General features: G+C 43.1%; 1 protein-coding gene across 1 annotated transcript in view; it reads left to right on the top strand.

Annotated features, from left to right (window-relative positions):
• col5a3b (collagen, type V, alpha 3b) overlaps nt 1-20909 on the top strand; it is a 40326-nt gene extending 19417 nt beyond the window's left edge. The window contains exons 28-66 of the mRNA XM_035534828.1: nt 677-730; nt 859-966; nt 1086-1139; nt 1248-1301; nt 2538-2582; nt 2864-2917; nt 4025-4069; nt 4285-4338; nt 4689-4742; nt 5208-5261; nt 5689-5796; nt 6936-7025; nt 7350-7403; nt 7894-8001; nt 9029-9136; nt 9251-9304; nt 10577-10630; nt 11099-11206; nt 12724-12777; nt 13038-13091; nt 13179-13232; nt 15188-15241; nt 15756-15863; nt 16069-16122; nt 16293-16346; nt 16440-16493; nt 16874-16927; nt 17467-17574; nt 17752-17805; nt 17897-17950; nt 18204-18311; nt 18524-18577; nt 18701-18736; nt 18824-18877; nt 18998-19289; nt 19441-19553; nt 19781-19849; nt 20020-20253; nt 20557-20909. Coding sequence (XP_035390721.1) covers nt 677-730; nt 859-966; nt 1086-1139; nt 1248-1301; nt 2538-2582; nt 2864-2917; nt 4025-4069; nt 4285-4338; nt 4689-4742; nt 5208-5261; nt 5689-5796; nt 6936-7025; nt 7350-7403; nt 7894-8001; nt 9029-9136; nt 9251-9304; nt 10577-10630; nt 11099-11206; nt 12724-12777; nt 13038-13091; nt 13179-13232; nt 15188-15241; nt 15756-15863; nt 16069-16122; nt 16293-16346; nt 16440-16493; nt 16874-16927; nt 17467-17574; nt 17752-17805; nt 17897-17950; nt 18204-18311; nt 18524-18577; nt 18701-18736; nt 18824-18877; nt 18998-19289; nt 19441-19553; nt 19781-19849; nt 20020-20253; nt 20557-20703 — 3123 coding nt within the window. The 3' untranslated portion in view covers nt 20704-20909. The remainder of the gene's footprint in view (nt 1-676; nt 731-858; nt 967-1085; nt 1140-1247; nt 1302-2537; nt 2583-2863; nt 2918-4024; nt 4070-4284; nt 4339-4688; nt 4743-5207; nt 5262-5688; nt 5797-6935; nt 7026-7349; nt 7404-7893; nt 8002-9028; nt 9137-9250; nt 9305-10576; nt 10631-11098; nt 11207-12723; nt 12778-13037; nt 13092-13178; nt 13233-15187; nt 15242-15755; nt 15864-16068; nt 16123-16292; nt 16347-16439; nt 16494-16873; nt 16928-17466; nt 17575-17751; nt 17806-17896; nt 17951-18203; nt 18312-18523; nt 18578-18700; nt 18737-18823; nt 18878-18997; nt 19290-19440; nt 19554-19780; nt 19850-20019; nt 20254-20556) is intronic.
• The last annotated feature ends 614 nt before the right edge of the window (nt 20910-21523 follow it).

Here is a 21523-nt window from a genome sequence, read left to right as displayed (position 1 = left end):
TGTGTGCCTGCAGGCAGTGATGGTCTGTCTTTCTGTCTTGCTGTCTGGGTTCATGTTCACCTCAGTGTTCTCCTTGGGTTCCCCTCAGTGTTCTCCTCATGTTCTCCTCAGTTTTCTCCTCAGTGTTCTCCTTATGTTCTGCTCAGTGTTCCACTGCTTTGCACACATCAGCATTGTACCTAGTTTACTCTGTCAAAACTGTTGCTGGTGTCAGTGGTGTGTTTTGCTTGCAAATTATATCTGAGACTGGATATAATTCAGTGATATGCATGTTTACCCTGGCAGTAACTGCAGATGAGCTTGGTTATATCTAGAGACCCATCTCAGAGGGTCTAATAACCTTCCATTTTAAAGAGCAGTTGCAGTTTTCTCTCTTACTCAGTCATAGCAAGTCATAATGACTCATAGTGAACCATACTGAGTCATGGTGCTTGCGTAACTGGGATTCAGAGTGACACTATGGGTCAAAATACAGAAAATGTCAAATCTAAAATCTACATGGTTATTCTATATATTGTTAGACACATTTGAATATAGTTATAGTCTGGAAAGGAATTGACAAAGGACTTGGATTTGGTGGCATTGATGTGTTTCTGTGTGTTATTATGTGTTATTGTTATGACGTGTTATTATGTCCTTCTCTCCATAATGTTGCCTGAGAATGTCCATGTTTCAGGGTGAAGATGGCTTCCCTGGGGCTAAGGGTGAGATGGGTGTCAAGGGAGACAGTGTAAGGAGCAGTGAATCAATACCCCCCCACACACACACACACAAACCTTTGGTGCATTTGTTATTATTTTCAAAAACAGCAATGTATTTCTCATCCACCCCACAATACCCACCCCCCACGCCCAACAGGGAGACACTGGACCTACGGGTATGCGTGGAGAGGATGGTCCAGAAGGATTGAAGGGTCAGTCCGGGCCATTGGGAGATGCAGGGCCATCTGGCATTGCAGGAGAAAAGGTAGAGCTTTTAAGCCCTCATCATCACAACCTTTATGGTCAGCATCTTTATAATGAAAACAGGGAAATAAAGTGCTGGCATGTGAAAGTATAGCTACTGTTCTCTCTATGTCTCATCAGGGTAAACTTGGGGTTCCAGGGTTGCCAGGGTACCCAGGACGGCAGGGACCAAAGGCAAGATGAATAAAACAGAACAGGATGAACTTAATCACAGATCTGTTTGTTGTCGCTTTATAAAGTACGGTTTAATTTCACATGCTATGTTTGTTTATTTCTGGACAGGGAGCTGATGGTTTCCCAGGGCCTGTGGGTGTAATAGGAGAGAAGGGCAGAAAGGTGTGCTAACAGAACAAACGCACTTTGAAATACAGAGCCCAAAGGAAGAGCAGCAGCTCTGTGAACAGTACTAAAGAACAGCAGCTCTGTGAGCAGTAATAAAGGACAGAAGCTCTGTGAGCAGTACTAAAGAATAGCAGCTCTGTGAGCAGTACTAAAGAATAGCAGCTCTGTAAGCAGTACTAAAGAATAGCAGCTCTGTGAGCAGTACTAAAGAACAGCTCTGTAAGCAGTATTAAAGAATAGTAGCTCTGTAAGCAGTACTAAAGAATAGCAGCTCTGTGAGCAGTACTAAAGAATAGCAGCTCTGTGAGCAGTACTAAAGAACAGCTCTGTAAGCAGTACTAAAGAATAGCAGCTCTGTAAGCAGTACTAAAGAATAGCAGCTCTGTGAGCAGTACTAAAGAACAGCTCTGTAAGCAGTATTAAAGAATAGCAGCTCTGTGAGCAGTACTAAAGAACAGCTCTGTAAGCAGTATTAAAGAATAGCAGCTCTGTAAGCAGTACTAAAGAATAGCAGCTCTGTGAGCAGTACTAAAGAATAGCAGCTCTGTGAGCAGTACTAAAGAACAGCTCTGTAAGCAGTACTAAAGAATAGCAGGTCTGTGAGCAGTACTAAAGAACAGCTCTGTAAGCAGTACTAAAGAATAGCAGCTCTGTGAGCAGTACTAAAGAACAGCTCTGTAAGCAGTACTAAAGAATAGCAGCTCTGTGAGCAGTACTAAAGAACAGCTCTGTAAGCAGTACTAAAGAATAGCAGCTCTGTGAGCAGTACTAAAGAATAGCAGCTCTGTGAGCAGTACTAAAGAATAGCTCTGTAAGCAGTACTAAAGAATAGCAGCTCTGTGAGCAGTACTAAAGAATAGCAGCTCTGTAAGCAGTACTAAAGAATAGCAGCTCTGTGAGCAGTACTAAAGAATAGCAGCTCTGTAAGCAGTACTAAAGAATAGCAGCTCTGTGAGCAGTACTAAAGAATAGCAGCTCTGTAAGCAGTACTAAAGAATAGCAGCTCTGTGAGCAGTACTAAAGAATAGCAGCTCTGTGAGCAGTACTAAAGAACATCTCTGTGAGCAGTAGTGGAATGAGCTCTAAAAGAGGTCAAGGGTTTTCCTACAAATGACAAACAAAAGTGTTTGATTAGGGCTGCATTTGTCATAGAAACAATTATCAATATATGTAATAAATATGCGATTGTCTTTTGTTTTGTTTTATTTGTCGCTTTGTTGCTGTTACCAGGGCCCTCCAGGCCAGCCAGGTGCTGCAGGAGAGAGAGGTCCCTATGTAAGTGCCTGTGCAAAAAGAAATTAACATAGTTATTATAATTACATTATCAAAATGGAACGCTAATCTATGAAAGTAAGTGTGTGTGTGTGTGTGTGTGTGTGTGTGTGTGTGTGTGTGTGTGTGTGTGTGTGTGTGTGTGTATGTATGTATGTGTGTATATATGTGTATATATGTGTGTGTGTGTGTGTGTATGTATGTGTGTATATTTGTGTGTGTGTGTGTGTGCGTGTGTATGTGTGCGTGTGTCTGTGTGTGTGTGTGTGTGTGTACACCCATAGGGTGCTCGGGGAGCGAGAGGTGCAAGAGGACCCACTGGAAAATCAGGAGAGAAGGTCTGACCTCCCCTCATATTCCTCCCCTCAGTTTCCTTATATTTCTCTTCTTTACTTCCTCAGTTTCAGTTTCCTTATATTTCTCTTCTTTACTTCCTCAGTTTCAGTTTCCTTATATTTCTCTTCTTTACTTCCTCAGTTTCAGTTTCCTTATATTTCTCTTCTTTACTTCCTCAGTTTCAGTTTCCTTATATTTCTCTTCTTTACTTCCTCAGTTTCAGTTTCCTTATATTTCTCTTCTTTACTTCCTCAGTTTCAGTTTCCTTATATTTCTCTTCTTTACTTCCTCAGTTTCAGTTTCCTTTTAAAAGTGTCTGCATGTCTGCATGTCTGCATGTCTGTGAGTGGTAGGTGTTCAGAATCACTCTGTCTCACAGGTTAATACTATTGCCATGAGGTATTTTCTGTCATGTGATTACATGTCAACACTGATGCTTTAATATTGAAATGAAGCACAATTGGTAGATGTAGGACTGAGTTTGCTGCATTTGAATGTGCAATAATATATATTCCATTAACTCATCAGTAGCATATAAGCCAGAACTCAATGTAAGGGTTAGGGCAGGAGGATGAGACAAATGCCCCCTTTATGAACCTGCCCCACCCTTCGCATGCCCTTTTGATCAGTTTTGTTAAATCATGTAAGCTGTCTATTGTTCTAATAAAACTATTAACATTTACGTTTTATGTGCACTTCAAACCTAATCACGATCGGGGCAAAATGTTGACCTCAATTTACAATGTGAAAAGTAGGGGGATATCCCCTATACAGTGGAGTATTTGGTTCAACGTGTGCAGTAGCTGTGGTTCAGAGTCAGACAGGCACGATATATATTATTCCGTCTGTCCCCCCACCCCCATAAGTATCATATAATGATAAAATTCATTAATATATAATCCCATTAAATTTGTCAGTAGTGTATAATCCAATTAAACTCATCAGTAAAGATAATATTAATATCATCAGTAGTGTATAATTCTGTTAAACATATCAGTATTGTATTATTCCAATAAACGTATTAGCAGTAAAAGTATCAGTAGTGTTAAACTCATTAGTGGTGTATAATTCTGTATAATTCTGTGTCATTTCAACTGTTTGTTTTAAAGGGCTCTGCAGGTCATGATGGACCCCTGGGACCAACAGGAGAGAGAGTAAGAACACACATACACACACACACACACACACACACACACACACACACACACACACACACACACACACACACACACACACACACACACACATTCACACTCACACACACACACACACACACACACACACACACACACACACACACACACACACGCTCACACATGCATTATCATAGTGACTGGTTCTGTTGACTCACTAGTTCTTTGTGTATTAGGGCCCCCAAGGGCCTCAGGGTCGTGTAGGAGAGATTGGTCCAAAAGGAGCAAATGTAAGTGCCTTCATCACACACCAGACACACCTCACTGTTTGATGTCATCAGAGTTCACATCACACACCAGACACACCTCACTGTTTGATGTCATCAGAGTTCACATCACACACCAGACACACCTCACTGGTTACTGTCATCAGGGTTCACATCACACACCAGACACACTTCACTGTTTGATGTCATCAGAGTTCACATCACACACCAGACCCACTTCACTGGTTACTGTCATCAGAGTTCAACTCAATTTATAGGCCCTGATCAAAAATGCTCACATTAACAGTGTTTGCTTTTCATTGGTAGTATTTAAATTCAGTATATCACCATATGCTCGCCTGGTTTTCACACAGGGTCCTGCTGGCAAAGACGGCTTGCCAGGTCATCCAGGCCAGAGGGCGGAGCCAGTGAGTTTTATGAAACATTACATTCATTGTACATCTGAAATTCTAAGAATTGGACTCTATCAAAAAATGCTGATACTGAATAATATAGCAATATTATACTAACTATCACATAGCGATAGTGAATAATACGATAATATTAATAACTTTTATATAAAGTCATTTAATAATTAAATACCAAAAAAAAATAAAATTTTGAATGTGTTTTTTGCTTTAGATTTCTGTAGCTTGCAATCCCAGAGTATGAATAAAGAGAACTAGTGGCCTGATGAATATATAAATGACACAGAACTGAACTGTTGGATGAAACTGTGTAAACAGCCCTGTTACATTGCTATCATTACTCTTGTTGCTGGACAGAGGTGGGAGGGACTTTGTGGTCATCCATAGCATTCTGTTCTGTGTCCACTACATGCTGATTGGCTGAGCTGCATGCCTGTCAGTCACAGAATATCATTCTCTTTTCAGGGTTTTCAAGGGAAGACAGGGCCTCCAGGACCTGCTGGAGTGGTCGGACCACAGGTGAGTGTGTGTGTGTGTGTGTGTGTGTGTGTGTGTGTGTGTGCATGCGTGCGTACATGTTTGTGTATGTATTATTCTTAGTTTCATTTCACATTTCTCATCTGGATTTAATTTTTGCTTTAATTGATGTATCTGTGGGAGGTTCTTTTTAAGTGAGGTGACTGGGAATCTTGGTTTGATTGGTATGTCTGTGAGAAGATTGCTTTTGATTGGTGTGTGTGAGAAGCTTTTGAATGGTGTGTCTAAATTGTTATGGGAGGTTGGCTTCAGGTTCACATTGTGGTGAATCATTTTCTATTGTCACATCAGTATCATGCAGAAGAACCATTTTGTCAGTTGACATCTTTAATTACTTCTTTTAATTGGATGACTCTGATTGGTGTGGACTATGCAGAGAATTGTGTGATTGGCTGTTTGTGGTTTCTAGGGGAAGACTGGGGAAACCGGGCCAATGGGAGAAAGAGGTCACCCAGGAACCCCAGGACCACCTGGAGAGCAAGGTCTGCCTGGAGCAGCAGGAAAAGAGGGGGCAAAGGTCAGAACATATTCATCTTCATCATTTTCATCATACACTGCCTGGCCAAAAAAAAGGTCACCACCTGGATTTAACTAAGCAAATAGGTAAGAGCCTTCCATTGGATAATTACTGTATGGGTGATTATGTTTCACCTGGCAACAAGTTATTTAACCCTAACTGATGCAGTGAGTAGCTTCTCATTTGATAAACAACCATGTCGAAAGACACATCCTGTGGTTGTAGAAAAGATGTTAATCTGTTTCAGAAGGGGTCAAATTATTGGTATGCATCAAGCAGACAAAACATCTAAGGAGATTGCTGAAACTACTAAAATCGGGTTAAGAACTGTCCAACGCATTATTAAAAAATGGAAGAACAGTGGGGAAAGATCATCTTTTGAGGAAGGAATGTGGTCAGAAAAAATTCTTGAATGATTGGCGATCACTTAAACGTGTGATGAAATCAAATTGTAGAGAAACAACAGTAGAACTCAGGGATATGTTTAATAGTGAAAGTAAGAGCATTTCCACACGCACAATGCCTATTGCCTACCGTACAAGCCTGTGGGGGCAGTGCTATGATCTGGGGTTGCTGCAGTTGGTCAGGTCTAGGTTGAGCAATGTTATGTGCCCAAAGAATGAGGTCAGCTGACTACCTGAATATACTGAACAACCAGGTTATTCCATCAATGGATTTTTTCTTCCCTGATGGCACAGGCATATTCCAAGATGACAATGCCAGGATTCATCGGGCTCAAATTTTGAAAGAGTGGTTCAGGGAGCATGAGATCATTTTCACACATGGATTGGCCAACACAGAGTCCAGACCTGAACCCCATTGAGAATCTTTGGGATGTGCTGGAGAAGACTTTGCGCAGTGGTCCAAATCTCCCATGATCAATACAAGATCTTGGGGAAAAATTAATGCAGCTCTAGACAGAAATAAATGTTGTGACATTGCAGAAGCTTGTGGAAATGATGCCACAGTGAATGCATGCCATAATCAAAGCGAAAGGCGGTCCAACTAAATATTAGAGCGTGTGACCTTTTTTCTGGCCAGGCAATGTATTTGTAATTTTTATATATACACTTTGTTTGTTTATGTGCATGTGTGTGCTCACGTGTGTATGTGTGTTTTTGTGTGTCTTTGATTGTCAGGGAGACCCTGGAACTACTGGAACTCCAGGGAAAAGTGGTCCGCCTGGATTGAAAGGATTCCGTGGTAGTCGTGGAGCACCAGGCTCTATGGTAACTGTTACTATGACTACTATCAGATGACAGGCAGCTAGACAAGTGATTTTCAGTGATTGACAGCTTTAGAGACTACTAATGAAGTACAGAAAGCAATGAAATTACATTAGAATAATATCTTTAGAAGTACATTTCATATAAATTGTCTGATGCAAACCAGTATAGAAATATCATTGAAACAGACAAATTGGGAAAGATTTATCAAAATGAATGATTAGTGTAATTTGATCATTCATATATATATATATATATATATATATATATATATATATATATATATATATATATGTTGCTTTATCATGTGATGTATGTGTCCTATAGGGGCCAGCTGGTCTGAAAGGAGGGGAGGGTCCTACAGGGACTTCTGGTTCTACTGTATGTATTTGTTTTCTCTTACTGTTTAGTCAAAAAATTTAATCAAAGGAAATAACGATTTCCGATAATGATAATAACAATAATGATTTTGAGTAGACTTGAGTTGTATACAGGATATGGGAAATAAACTCTATATCTGTCATTCTCTCTCTGTACGTGTGTCTCTCTCTCTGTACATCTGTCTCTCTTTCTCTCTCTCTGTATGTCTGTCTCTCTCTCTGTACATCTCTCTCTTTCTCTCTGTATGTCTGTCTGTCTCTCTCTCTCTGTACATCTGTCTCTCTTTCTCTCTCTCTGTACGTCTCTCTCTCTCTCTCTGTACATCTGTCTCTCTGTACATCTTTCTCTCTCTCTGTACGTCTCTCTCTCTCTCTGTACGTCTCTCTCTCTGTACATCTGTCTCTCTTTCTGTATGTCTGTCTCTCTCTCTGTACATCTGTCTCTCTGTACATCTGTCTCTCTCTCTCTCTCTGTATGTGTGTGCTATCAGGGTTCTACAGGTGAGAGGGGCCCTCCTGGTCTGGCTGGTGCAATTGGTCAGCCAGGACGTACTGGAACTATTGGTGGGCCTGGACCAATGGGAGAGAAGGGAGAACCAGTAAGACCCGCCTCTTCCTGATCATTAGAACAATTACATAGCTGAACATGTTCATGTTTAAATGTTTAAATAACCTCTCCTCTCCTCTCCTCTCCTCTCTCCACTCCTCTCCTCCCCTCTCCTCTCCTCCTCTCTCCTGTCCTCTCTTCACTCCTCTCCTCCCCTCTCCTCTCTCTCCTCTCCTCTCCTCCTCTCTCCTCTCTCTCCTCTCCTCTCCTCTCCTCTCCTCTCTCTCCTCTCTCTCCTCTCCTCTCCTCTCCTCCCCTCCCCTCTCCTCTCCTCTCCTCTCCTCTCCTCTCCTCTCCTCCTCTCTCCTGTCCTCTCTTCACTCCTCTCCTCCCCTCTCCTCTCCTCTCTCTCCTCTCTCTCCTCTCCTCTCTCTCCTCTCCTCTCCTCTCCTCTCCTCCTCTCTCTCCTCTCCTCTCCTCCTCTCTCTCCTCTCCTCTCCTCCCCTCTCCTCTCCTCTCCTCTCCTCCCCTCTCCTCTCCTCTCCTCCCCTCTCCTCTCCTCTCTCTCCTCTCTCTCCTCTCCTCTCCTCTCTCTCCTCTCCTCTCCTCCCCTCTCCTCTCCTCCCCTCTCCTCTCCTTTAAATGTTTTGAGTTTACATGACATATAAATGCATACATACTAGAGGGTCATGGACAATCACATACTTATATACACTAACAAGGGCGCACAGAGTCATTGATGTGAAGCACCACTGTAACACTGCCACCTTGTGGAGAATTTCCTGTTTGCTAAGTGAGTGTGTGAGTGTGAGTGAGCTACAATCAAGTTCCATGAGGTGCTTCGCATCTAAAAACACTATTTAATATCCTAGACCAGAGTGCATATATACAATTATACAGTTTAATAAATGAAGGCTTTAAACTAGAGTTACTGAAAGAACACTAAGTTAGTTGTTTATTTGGAACTAACTTCCTCAGCTCAACAAAGTGTGTCCAGTGCCAGTGCTTGTATGTGTGTGTGTGTGTGTGTGTGTGTGTGTGTGTGTGTGTGCTAGCTATAATGTATGTTATCTTTGTAGGGAGAGAAGGGTCCCATTGGCCCAGCTGGGCAAGATGGAGACCAGGGGCCTGTGGGATTGCCAGGAGCCACAGGTCCTCCAGGACCACCAGGAGAGGATGGAGACAAGGTATTGTGTGTGTGTGTGTGTGTGAGAGAGAGAGAGAGAGAGAGAGAGAGAGAGAGACAGACAGACACAGTGAGGATGTATATGTACTTTGTGTGATATTTGTTCTATTTGCAGGGTGAAACAGGAGGTCCAGGACAAAAAGGCAGCAAAGGAGACAAAGGAGAACCAGTGAGTGTTCATGTGGTGTTATAAAGAGGAATCAGTGAGTGTTTGTGTGGTGTTATAAAGAGGAATCAGTGAGTGTTTGTGTGGTGTTATAAAGGGGAACCATTGAGTGCTTGTGTGGTGTTATAAAGGGGAACCATTGAGTGCTTGTGTGGTGTTATAAAGGGGAACCAGTGAGTGTTCGTGTGGTGTTATAAAGGAGAACCAGTGAGTGTTCGTGTGGTGTTATAAAGAGGAATCAGTGAGTGTTCATGTGGTGTTATAAAGGGGAATCAGTGTGTTCGTGTGGTGTTATAAAGGGGAATCAGTGAGTGTTCGTGTGGTGTTATAAAGGGGAACCAGTGAGTGTTCGTGTGGTGTTATAAAGGGGAACCAATGAGTGTTCGTGTGGTGTTATAAAGGGGAATCAGTGAGTGTTCGTGTGGTGTTATAAAGGGGAATCAGTGTGTTCGTGTGGTGTTATAAAGGGGAACCAGTGAGTGTTCGTGTGGTGTTATAAAGGGGAACCAATGAGTGTTCGTGTGGTGTTATAAAGGGGAACCAGTGAGTGTTCATGTGGTGTTATAAAGGAGAACCAGTGAGTGTTCGTGTGGTGTTATAAAGAGGAATCAGTGAGTGTTCATGTGGTGTTATAAAGGGGAATCAGTGTGTTCGTGTGGTGTTATAAAGGGGAACCAGTGAGTGTTCGTGTGGTGTTATAAAGGGGAACCAGTGAGTGTTCGTGTGGTGTTATAAAGGGGAACCAATGAGTGTTCGTGTGGTGTTATAAAGGGGAATCAGTGAGTGTTCGTGTGGTGTTATAAAGGGGAATCAGTGTGTTCGTGTGGTGTTATAAAGGGGAATCAGTGAGTGTTCGTGTGGTGTTATAAAAGGGAACCAGTGAGTGTTCGTGTGGTGTTATAAAGGGGAACCAGTGAGTGTTTGTGTGGTGTTATAAAGGGGAACCAGTGAGTGTTCATGTGGTGTTATAAAGGGGAACCAGTGAGTGTTCATGTGGTGTTATAAAGGTGAACCAGTGAGTGTTCATGTGTTGTTATAAGTTGTCTTTGTGTTGTTTTAAATTTTGATTGCGTTATAGACTGTTTGTGTGTTGTTATAAGCTGTATTTTTGTGTTGTTATAAATGTTGTTTGCATGTTATAGACTGTTTGTGTATTGTTATGAGATGTATTTGTTTGTTGTTATAAGCTGTGTTTGTGTATTGTTATGAGCTGTATTTGTGTGTTGTTATAAGTTGGGCTTGTGTGTTGTTCAGCAGTCTGTTTACTCTGCACAGGGACCTCCAGGTCCAGCAGGAACCCAGGGACCAGAAGGTCAGCCAGGAACAATGGTGAGTGAGTGAATGAGTGAGTGAGTGAGTGAGTGAGTGAGTGAGTGATTGAATGAATGAATGAATAAATGAGTGAGTGAGTAAAAATATGACTGTGTGAATGAGTGAATGAATAAGCAAATGAGTGAGTGAGTGAATGAACTAATTTTTAATGAATAATTTAATACTTTAATGGTGCATTTAGTATGTTTTAAGAAAAGATTATTTGTAATTGGTTGACTTCCAGATGAACAACTGATTATAAGCTGCTGGCCTAGAAAAATGTATACATGTAACATGAGTTTACCTGTAAAAATGTATACATGTAACATGAGTTTACCTGTAAAAATGTTTACATGTAACATGAGTTTACCTGTAAAAATGTCACGTCATGATTATAAATTCATAAGGCAGAATCATGTACCATTTGGTCACCTGGGATAGCAGCAGTGAGTTGTTTTTTGGGGATGAGCCTGTTTTGTGGCGCAGGGTGTGGATGGAGAACCTGGTCCACCAGGCCAGCAGGGCATGTATGGCCAGAAAGGAGATGAGGGACTCCGGGGCTTTAAAGGCGCCACAGGACCAGTGGGCCTACAGGTACCCCCTCCCCCATTCAAATCAGAACAACTTTATTGATATGCTGGCCAAATATAGGTGCTGTGGCAGCATTGAAAAATCTGACGGATGGTGACTGTTGGTGACTACTGGTAATAGAAAATATGCGCTTTTGTCAAGGTTGTGTGTGTGTGTTTTTTTCTCCATGTGTTTTTTTGGCCTTGATGTTCATAGCTATACAGCAGAAACGTGATTATTTTATGAGATGACATCATGGTTGACAGTGTGTGTTTGTGTTTAGGGAACGATAAGATGATGTCATTGATAGTGTGTGTTTGTGTTTAAAGATTGATAAGATAATGTCATGGTTCAGAGTGTGTTTGTGTTTAGGGAATGATAAGATGATGTCATGATGTCATTGAGAGTGTGTGTGTTTGTGTTTAGGGAATGATAAGATGATGTCATGGTTAAGAGTATGCGTGTTTAGGGAATGATAAGATGATATCATGATGTCATTGAGAGTGTGTGTGTTTGTGTTTAGGGAATGATAAGATGATGTCATTGAGAGTATGTGTTTGTGTTTAGGGAATGATAAGATGATGTCATGATGTCATTGAGAGCATGTGTGTTTGTGTTTAGGGAATGTTAAGATGATGTCATGATATCAATGAGAGAGTTTGTGTTTAGGGAACAATAAGATGATGTCATGATGTCAATGAGATCGTGTGTGCTTGTGTTTAGGGAACGATAAGATGATGTCATGATGTCAATGAGAGCATGTGTGTTTGTGTTTAGGGAACAATAAGATGATGTCATGATGTCAATTAGAGAGTGTGTGTTTGTGTTTAGGGAATGATAAGATGATGTGATTGAGTGTGTTTGTGTTTAGGGAATGATGAGATGATGTCATGATGTCAATTAGAGAGTGTGTGTTTATGTTTAGGGAATGATAAGATGATGTCATGATGTCAATGAGATCGTGTGTTTGTGTTTAGGGAACGATAAGATGATGTCATGATGTCAATGAGAGTGTGTGTGTGTTTGTGTTAAGGGAATGATAAGATGATGTCATGATGTCAATTAGAGAGTGTGTGTTTGTGTTTGGGGAATGATAAGATGATGTCAGGATGTCAATCAGAGCGTGTGTATTTGTGTTTAGGGAATGATAAGATGATGTCATTGAGAGTGTGTGTTTGTGTTTAGGGAATGATAAGATGATGTCAATGAGAGTGTGTGTTTGTGTTTAGGAAATGATAAGATGATGTCATTGAGAGTGTGTGTTTGTGTTTAGGGGATGAGATGATGTCATTGAAAGTGTGTGTGTTTGTGCTTAGGGAATGATAAGATGATGTCATTGAGAGTGTGTGTTTGTGTTTAGGGAATGATAAGATGATGTGTTTAGGGAATGATAAGATGATGTCAATGAGAGTGTGTGTGTTTGTATTTAGGAAATGATAAGATGATGTCATTGAGAGTGTGTGTGTTTGTGTTTAGGGAATGATAATGTGTTTAGGGAATGATAAGATGATGTCGTTGAAAGTGTGTGTGTTTGTGTTTAGGGAATGCCAGGACTTACAGGAGAGAAGGGGGAGAGTGGACATGCTGGACTTATTGTGAGATCATTTCCTGTGACCACATTTCCTTATTAATATTTATTTTTGTCTCCCTAAATCACTATATGTAATATTCAACTATATTTCACTGTATTAAAGACACCTTCATAAATCTATGACCACATTGTTCTGTATCAGATATGCCTCAATTTATTGCTGATTTACATTTAGGTTTGGAACCTTATGTGTTTAAATGAACTAGTTTTTATCTACTTTGTTGAGTTAGTCATTTGAACTGATGCACCTGTTTGTGGTTAAAGGGCCCGCCAGGTCAGCATGGTCCCAGAGGGCCTCAGGGTCCCAGTGGAGGACAGGTATGGTACACACACATTCACACACTCTCACACAAACAAACACACACAGTTTAACAAGATTGAGTCTGTTCATTGATCTGTGTGTAGGGTCCTCCAGGTAGAACCGGAGTTCGAGGTCAGCCTGGTGCAGTAGGAGAGAAGGTGGGATCTAATGGACCAATAACATCACCACCTAAAGTCATGCTTATGTACCTAATGAAGCTTAATAACACTTTACCAATAACGTCACCACCTAAAGTCACACTTGTAACGTTGGCCCGAGTGCCGCAGTGATACTAATACGAATAATGACATTAATAATGACATTAATGACAATGACATTAATAATGACCAATGCTGAGGCACACACAGGTGGGGGTTTAAGTAGACAGACAAACACTTAACATCAATCCCTGCACAGATGTGTGCCATCACAGAGGGTGTAACTACAAACAATGGAGAATAACCCCCCGCATGCGGCAAGCCGTACCATGTGACTTGTGGGGGGGGGGGGCGTTCCGTGATAGAATCTCCTCCTAAGGTGCATTGCTCCCGAAGCGTCTAAATCCAGGACAGCGAATCCCAGGCTGCCGTACACACACACAGACACAGTACGGCCCTGCCCAGTGCCCACCCAACACAGGGTGGGCCAGGTGCTGCTAACGAGGGAGACCTCTCAGCAGGAGGAAGAAAGGCAGCTTTCCCGGCCTCTCTCAGGACAGTCCTACGTGTGAGGGGGAAGCATTCCCCGATGATGACCCCTCCCCAGGGGCGCGGCTCCCGATGCCTCCTATTCTGGGACAGTGAACCCCAGGCTGCCGTGCACACACATAGACACCGCACGGCAATGCCTGGTGCCCACCAAACACAAAGCGGGCTAGGAGCCGTCTACCGGGGAGACCTCCTTGCACAAGGGAGAAAGGCAGAGTGCCTGCCTCTCTCGGGTCCATCCAGTACACTCCCTGCGATGTGATGCACCTAAAAACACACACAAGACGCTGTACTGCAGAGCCTGCTAATACCGCAGGCGGTGCAAATGTGTAATTGGCCCTGATGGACACACGGGGGTGCACATCCGCCCAGGTTCCAGACATGCAGCTTCCCCCAATGGTCCTCCTTTCACCAGCCACTCTAGGAGGGCCCCAGAGGCAGTCTGTCTCCAAGGCTTTGTGCGGACACCTCCAGTCTTGCTCGTGAGCCCATGGAGGGGGAGGAACTCGGGCTTTGCCCTCGCTAACCAGAGACCTAGCCGGCTCCACCAAACCACTGTCCCCGCGGTCCTCGGGGAGCTTGGTAGCCTCAGGCCCCCCCCAAGAAATTCCTGGGGGTGTTCCCCTCCACCTCCGGAGTGGATGCAGACACTGGTTGCAGTCTTCTTCCCAGTTTCCTGGGATCCAGGCGGCAGTGCAGGGAGTGCCTACACACCTCCCGCTAGGAAGTCCGTATTTCACTGAGGGAGTCAGCTTCCTTTGGTGGTTGGTCACTCTGTAACGTTGGTCCGAGTGCCGCAGGGTGCGGAGCAGGAAACGCAGACTTTCTTGACATAGTCAAACATTTAATGACATAAAACATGAACGACAACGACGGCACTCACACATAGGGACAAAAGTGAACATGAATATACAAACAGTTTAAACACTAACAGAGACAGTGGCATTTAATGTTTACACTAACAGGGACCTAAGTAATGACAACGACAATAGTAAATGACATCGACACTAACACTAATAATGACACTAATACGAACAATGACATTAATAACGACCAACGCTGAGGCACACACAGGCGGGGGTTTAAGTAGACAGACAAACACTTAACATCAATCCCTGCACAAACAATGGAGAACTCGCCCTGCACGTGGCAGGCCGTACCACGTGACTCATGGGGAAGCGGAGCGTTCTGTGACAGCGCTTATGTACCTAATGAAGTATAATAAAACATTACCAATAACGTCCCCACCTAAAGTCACGCTTCTCCACAGGATGAAACTTTATAGCACTTCAGGAAACCTATAGTTTCCTTTTCCATAAGTTTAATTTTATTGATTTGGTGATGATGATGATGATGATGATGATGATGATGATGATGATGATGATGATGATGATTGTATCAAATAGGGGGAGGATGGTGAGTCAGGTGATCCTGGTCCTGTTGGTGTTTCTGGAAGCACTGTAAGTAAAACCTCCGCCCTGTAGACTCCTCTCCTCCTCTACTCCTCCCCTCTACTATCCTTCTCTCCTCTCTTCCTCTACTCCTCCCCTCTACTATCCTTCTCTCCTCTCCTCCTGTACTCCTCCCCTCTACTATCCTTCTCTGCTCTCCTCCTCTACTCCTTCCCTCTACTATCCTTCTCTCCTCTCCTCCTCTACTCCTCCCCTCTACTATCCTTCTCTGCTCTCCTCCTCTTTTCCTATTCTCCCTTCTCCTTTTCTCTCCTTTTTTTGTTTTATTTTTCTGTTAGTGTTGCTTGACTAAAGTGAAAGTTGCTTTCAAACAAGCACAATTTGCAGAGTACATCCTAAAGACAATTTAATATAAAATATTGCAAAATATATATAAAGTTGAAATCTTAAGATTATATAGACGTTTGCTTAAACTAAATGTGTGTGTGTGTGTGTGTGTGTGTGTGTGTGTGTGTGTGTGTGTGTGTGTGTGTGTGTGTGTCTGTATGTGTATGTGCTGCAGGGAGGGAAAGGTGATCAGGGGGAGAAAGGAGATACTGGATCCCCAGGTGCTGGAGGACCTCCTGGAGCCAGAGGTGCACCAGGAGAGGACGGAGCCAAAGGAAACTCAGTGAGTGTGTGTGTCGGGGGTGTTGGTTGATTTAATGCATGCAATTTAATATACAACCAAATACAACTTTAGCAGTTTTCTCTCTTACTCTCTCACTCTCTCACTCTCTCTCTCTCTCTCTCTCTCTCTCTCTCTCTCTCTCTCTCTCTCTCTCTATTTCTCCCACTCTTTCCTCCTCCCCTTCCCTCTCACTCTCTTTCTCCAGGGTCCTATTGGTGTCACTGGAGACCCAGGACCTCCTGGAGAGCCCGGAATTGATGTGAGCACATCTTCTTGCCTCTTCCATGTCCTTCTGGTCTTAAACCTCTTTAGTGACTCAGACCAAATTATTTTTATCACATTTTTGTTACTGATACCTGTTATCCTTTGCTCTCCATTTCTCGTGGTCTGTCTCTCTGTCCAACTCTCTGACCCTTCTCTCCCTACAAGGGTATTGATGGAGGTCCTGGGTCAAAAGGAGATAATGGAGAACCCGGAAAAGCTGTGAGTATTTTTGCTTATCAGTTCATCATTAGGTCATTTTAGCAGTTTTGCTGTTTGGTTTCCATCTGCTCTGCTCTCTATTTTATCCTCCAGGGTCCTCCAGGAGCTTCTGGGGAACCTGGTCCACCAGGACGACCAGGGCGAAGGGTCAGTGAGTGTGAATGTGAGTGTGTGTGTGTGTGTGTGTGTGTGTGTGTGTGTGTGTGTGTGTGTGTGTGTGTGTGTGTGTGTTGGTTTGGTTTCTTAGGTAGTACAGTTTTTCCTGTAAAATCTCTCTCTCCATCTCTTTCTCTGTTCAGTTCAGTGCAGTTAGCTTTATTGGCATGACCATATGCAATAACAGTATTGCCAAAACAGTATTTCATGAATGAACCTTTGCAATTAAGGAAATTAAGAATTCTGTTAAAATAAAGAACTTGAAGAGAACTGTAATTGGTATGAAATAATAAATAATAATAATAATAACAATAAATAATTATTCCTCCATCTCTCTCTCCCTCTCTTTCTCTCTATCTCTCTTTTTGTAGAGTCATTTAGGCCCACCAGGAAAACAGGGGAAGCCTGGTTTGAAAGGAGATAAGGTAAACCCATCAAGTCAATACCTTATCTTTGTTTATTTAATATGTTATCTTAGGTCATATAAATACATCATCGTTTGTCATTTAAATTCATATTCTTGGGTCATTTAAAATCACTATCTTAGGTCATATGATTATATAGGTCTAAAATTACATGGCAGTAATAACAGATCAATAATAACAGGTTAGTAATAACAGCTCAGCAATAACTGGTCAGTAATAAGAAGATGTAAGATACAGTTTGATTGTATCTCTAAAAGTGTGGCAGTTATAAACAGTTAGAAACAGGGCAGTGGTAGCTCAGTAGTTAAGGTACCTGACTTGTAGTTGAATGGTTGCTGGTTCAAGCCCTACTGTTGGGCCCTTGACCAAGACCCTTAAATTGTACTCAGTTGCATTAGATCAAAACATTTTTGCTGATATTTTAGGTTCTTAATGAGTTTAAGAAATCTTGTCTTAGGTGTATATATCAGGTGTATGTATATTTGGTGTATATATCAGGTGCATATATAACTGCTGTATGTCTCTTGCTCTATCTGCAGGGTGCTCTCGGCTATGAGGGTGTCATCGGGAAGACAGGTCCAGTGGGCAGGCAAGGGAACCCTGGGAAGGCGGGTCCCCAGGGACTCCCTGGTATCCCAGGACCAACGGTGAGCTCCACATCTCCACAACAACAGCAAGTTGTCATAGAAACTCGGTTGTGTAAAATAAGGCTTTGACGCTCTATGTTTTGTGTCTGCTCGCTCTCTCTCTCTCTCTCTCTCTCTCTCTCTCTCTCCCTCTGTCTGTCTATCTATCTATCTCTTTGTCTGTCTGCCTCTCTTCAGGGAGAGCAAGGCTTGAATGGCCCCCCAGGTCAGACAGGTCCTCCAGGGCCTTTGGTAAGTCTCCAGCAGATACCCACCTGTGATCTTAGGTTATCCTTTGATCTTTAAATGACATAAATGGAAGCCTCTGACCTCTCACCTTTAGGGTCCCTCTGGTCTGCCAGGTCTGAAGGGAGACCCTGGCAGAAAAGGAGAAAAGGTACACACTCAAACCCATCCACCCACCAACACACACCCAAACACACACACCCACACCCAAATAACAACCCCCCCCACCCACACACAAACACATGTATACATAAATTGTTAATTCCTTAGTTTGTGCGTGCGTGCGTGCGTGTGTGTGTGTATGTATGTATGTGTGTGTGTGTATGTATGTGTGTGTGTGTGTGTGTGTGTGTGTGTGTGTGTGTGTGTGTGTGTGTGTGTGTGTGTGTGTGTGTGTGTAACAGGGTCATACAGGACTGATTGGTCTGATTGGTCCTCCGGGTGAAATCGGAGAAAAAGGAGATCGAGGCCTGCCTGGAAATCAGGGTGTTCAGGGACCCAAAGGAGATCAGGTAAGCTCTCTCTCTCTGTCTCTCTCTCTCTCTGTCTCTCTCTCTCTCTCTCACACACACACACACAAACACACAGTTCCTTACCCACACATACACCCACATTTTTTTCCTCCCTCACATACATAAAAAACATGCATACACATTTATACCTCACACACAAACACACTCTGCTGTGTCTGACGTGTCTGTCCCGTTGCACTCTGCCCTTGCAGGGTAGAGTGGGATTTGCAGGACCCAGTGGTGCCCCTGGCCTGACCGGCCTCTCTGTGAGTCTCTCATTGTCACACACTCCCGTTAAACAGCAGAGCACAGCTACACAACCTCTGTGCTGCACAGAGAGCTTTTGACTGCACTGCAGTGTAAATGTAAACTGTGTTGCCATATTACAGGGATCTGTTGGACAGAAAGGGTCAAAGGGAAACCAGGTGAGACTACTTTCTTACACATACGCACACACACTCTCACACACACACTCACAACACATACACACAAACAGTGTTTTGTTTCTTCAGGGACCAGTCGGACCTCGAGGAGATCAAGGACCTCCTGGCCCTCCAGGACCTCCAGTAAGTTTAGATCATCCAGAAAGCCTTAGGAGAGGGAGATATTTATATAACTGACACAACACTTAGAGACTCAGCTTAACCATACTGTGTGTGTGTGTGTGTGTGTGTGTGTGTGTTTAGGGCTTGTCAACTGAAGGAATGTCTTCTCACCCCCTGCTGGATGGAAGCAGGATACGTAGGCATTACTCTCAGGTGGATGGGGCATCTCTGGAGGGTGAAGAGATGGAAGATGAGATGGAGGAGGATGTGCAGGCTGACGCGCCGGGTGGAGAGAGGGACATGGAGGAGGTGTTGGCATCACTGACATCTATGAGGACAGAGGTGGAGGGCATGAGGAACCCACTGGGCACATTCCACAGCCCTGGCCGTACATGCAAGGAGCTCTGGATGTGTCACCCTGACTACCCTGATGGTGTGTGTGTGTGTGTGTGTGTGTGTGTGTGTGTGTGTGTGTGTGTGTGTGTGTGTGTGTGTGTGTGTTACTGTGAGTGTTTATTTTTCAGCAGGGACAGTAAAGCAGGCCATTTGACTTTATGATTCATATCATTAATACCCCTCTTCAGGTGTGTATTGGATTGATCCAAATCAGGGTTGCCACAGAGATTCCGTTAAGGTCTACTGTAACTTCACAGGAGAAGGGGAGACCTGCCTGCAACCCCACAGCAAGTTCCAGATGGTGAGAGAGCTGTCTGATGTCTCTGATGTTTATGTACTGGCAAGTGTGTCATATGACTGACAGAAAAGTTCTAAATGATTGACAGAGGAGTTCTAATTCACTTACAGAAAAGTTCTACATCACTGACAAAAGAGTTTAAATCATTTACAGAAGAGTTCTAAATCACTTCGAGAAGCATTCAAAGGAGAGCTAATGATTGTGAATGATTATTGCTTGTTTGGCTGTAGGTGAAGATGGCGGCCTGGAATAAGGAGAAACCTGGAACTTGGTACAGCCATTTCAGGAAAGGCTCACAGGTCTCTGTGTGTGTGTGTGTGTGTATGTGTATGTGTGTGTGTGTGTGTGTGTGTGTGTGTGTGTGAGTGTGTGTGTGTGTGACATGCCTTAATTGTTACTAGTTCCTGAAATTCTGAAGACATGCTTGTGATATAGACTCTCCTTCTCTCTCTCTCCCTCTCTCCCCTAGTTCTCTTATATGGATGCTGACGGTAACCCAGTACATATAGTGCAGCTCAGTTTCTTGAAGTTGTTAAGTGCTACAGGTAGACAGACGTTCACCTACCTGTGCCAGAACTCTGCTGGCTGGCTTGAGAGCGCCACCCTCAGCCACACACATGCACTGCGCTTTAAGGGTGGCAATGGTGAAGAACTCACACAGAAAAATGCCCACTACATCCAGCCCAGCTACGACGGCTGCCAGGCAAGCTGCCCACATTCACCTTACACTCAAACCCTCGGCACTCACCTTACACTCAAACCACCTGCACTCACCTTACACTCAAATAAACTGCATCCACTATACACTTAAAGCACATGTACTCACCTGAGACTCAACCTGTACACACCTGACATTCAAAGCAGCTGCACTCACCTTACACTCAAACATTTCATATTTAACCTGATGCTTTATCTCGTTAATGACAGTTTAACAACTATGTAACAAAATCCTTTCTGATTTTCTAACAACTCATGGATAAGCAGGACTGTTGCATTTCCCTTACAGAGACGACTGGGACGAGAGCGCACCGTACTGGAGGTCAACGCCCCAGATTCAGACATCCTCCCCATCACTGATGTCGCCATTTCAGATTTTGGAAATCCAAAGCAGAAATTTGGTTTTGAGGTCGGGATGGTGTGTTTTAATGGCTAATGGTGCCTGGAGAGGATGGAGGATATTTATCAGAGCGGAGAGACAAAGACTTTACAGATGTCACGTGTTTCGTATTTATGCAGCCCTGTTAGTGGATTGCTGCCAGGTGCTTCTGTTTTAATTTTTTATTCTTTTTACAGTGGCAGTAAGTAGGTCCTGAAGTGTGATCATGTGACCACGAGCTCCATAAATCATCACACACACACACACACACACACATTCACTCACACACACACACACACACACACACACACATTCACACACACACACACACACACACACACATTCACTCACGGACACACATACACACACACACACATTCACTCACGCACACACACACACACACACACATTCACTCACACACACACACACACACACACACACACACACACACACTCTAAATTCTTCCTGTAGGTTGTTCTCTTGACCAAAAGTTGTTGTCATTTTTTATTTGTTTGTTTGAATGTTATGTAACCATGGTGCTACGCCAAATTGTATTTGAACTTGTTTACAGGTTGTATGAAATACATGTAATGCATTCTGGGAAACTGAGTAAAATTGCATAGAGTTGTGAGTTGATATTGGAGTGGGTATTGTTTCCACTCTCTCAGTCCAGATAAATGTTCGTGACGTGCTCTGATTTTAGGATATATAACAGCCATAGTATGGTTTTAGAAATGACTCATTTTGTAAAAAAAAATACTTATTTTTTGGCCTATTTGATAAATATTATCTGGAGGGAAAAATTTATAAATAAATGATTAATAAATCAACAACAGTTTTTAGCCCCACATATTGTATAGTGTACTTTCATAACAAA

The sequence above is a fragment of the Electrophorus electricus genome, chromosome 16 (genome assembly GCF_013358815.1).
Source record: "Electrophorus electricus isolate fEleEle1 chromosome 16, fEleEle1.pri, whole genome shotgun sequence".
Taxonomy (NCBI): Eukaryota; Metazoa; Chordata; class Actinopteri; order Gymnotiformes; family Gymnotidae; genus Electrophorus; species Electrophorus electricus.
Note: the sequence above shows the minus strand (reverse complement) of the source record. Positions and strands in the feature narration are given on the sequence as shown.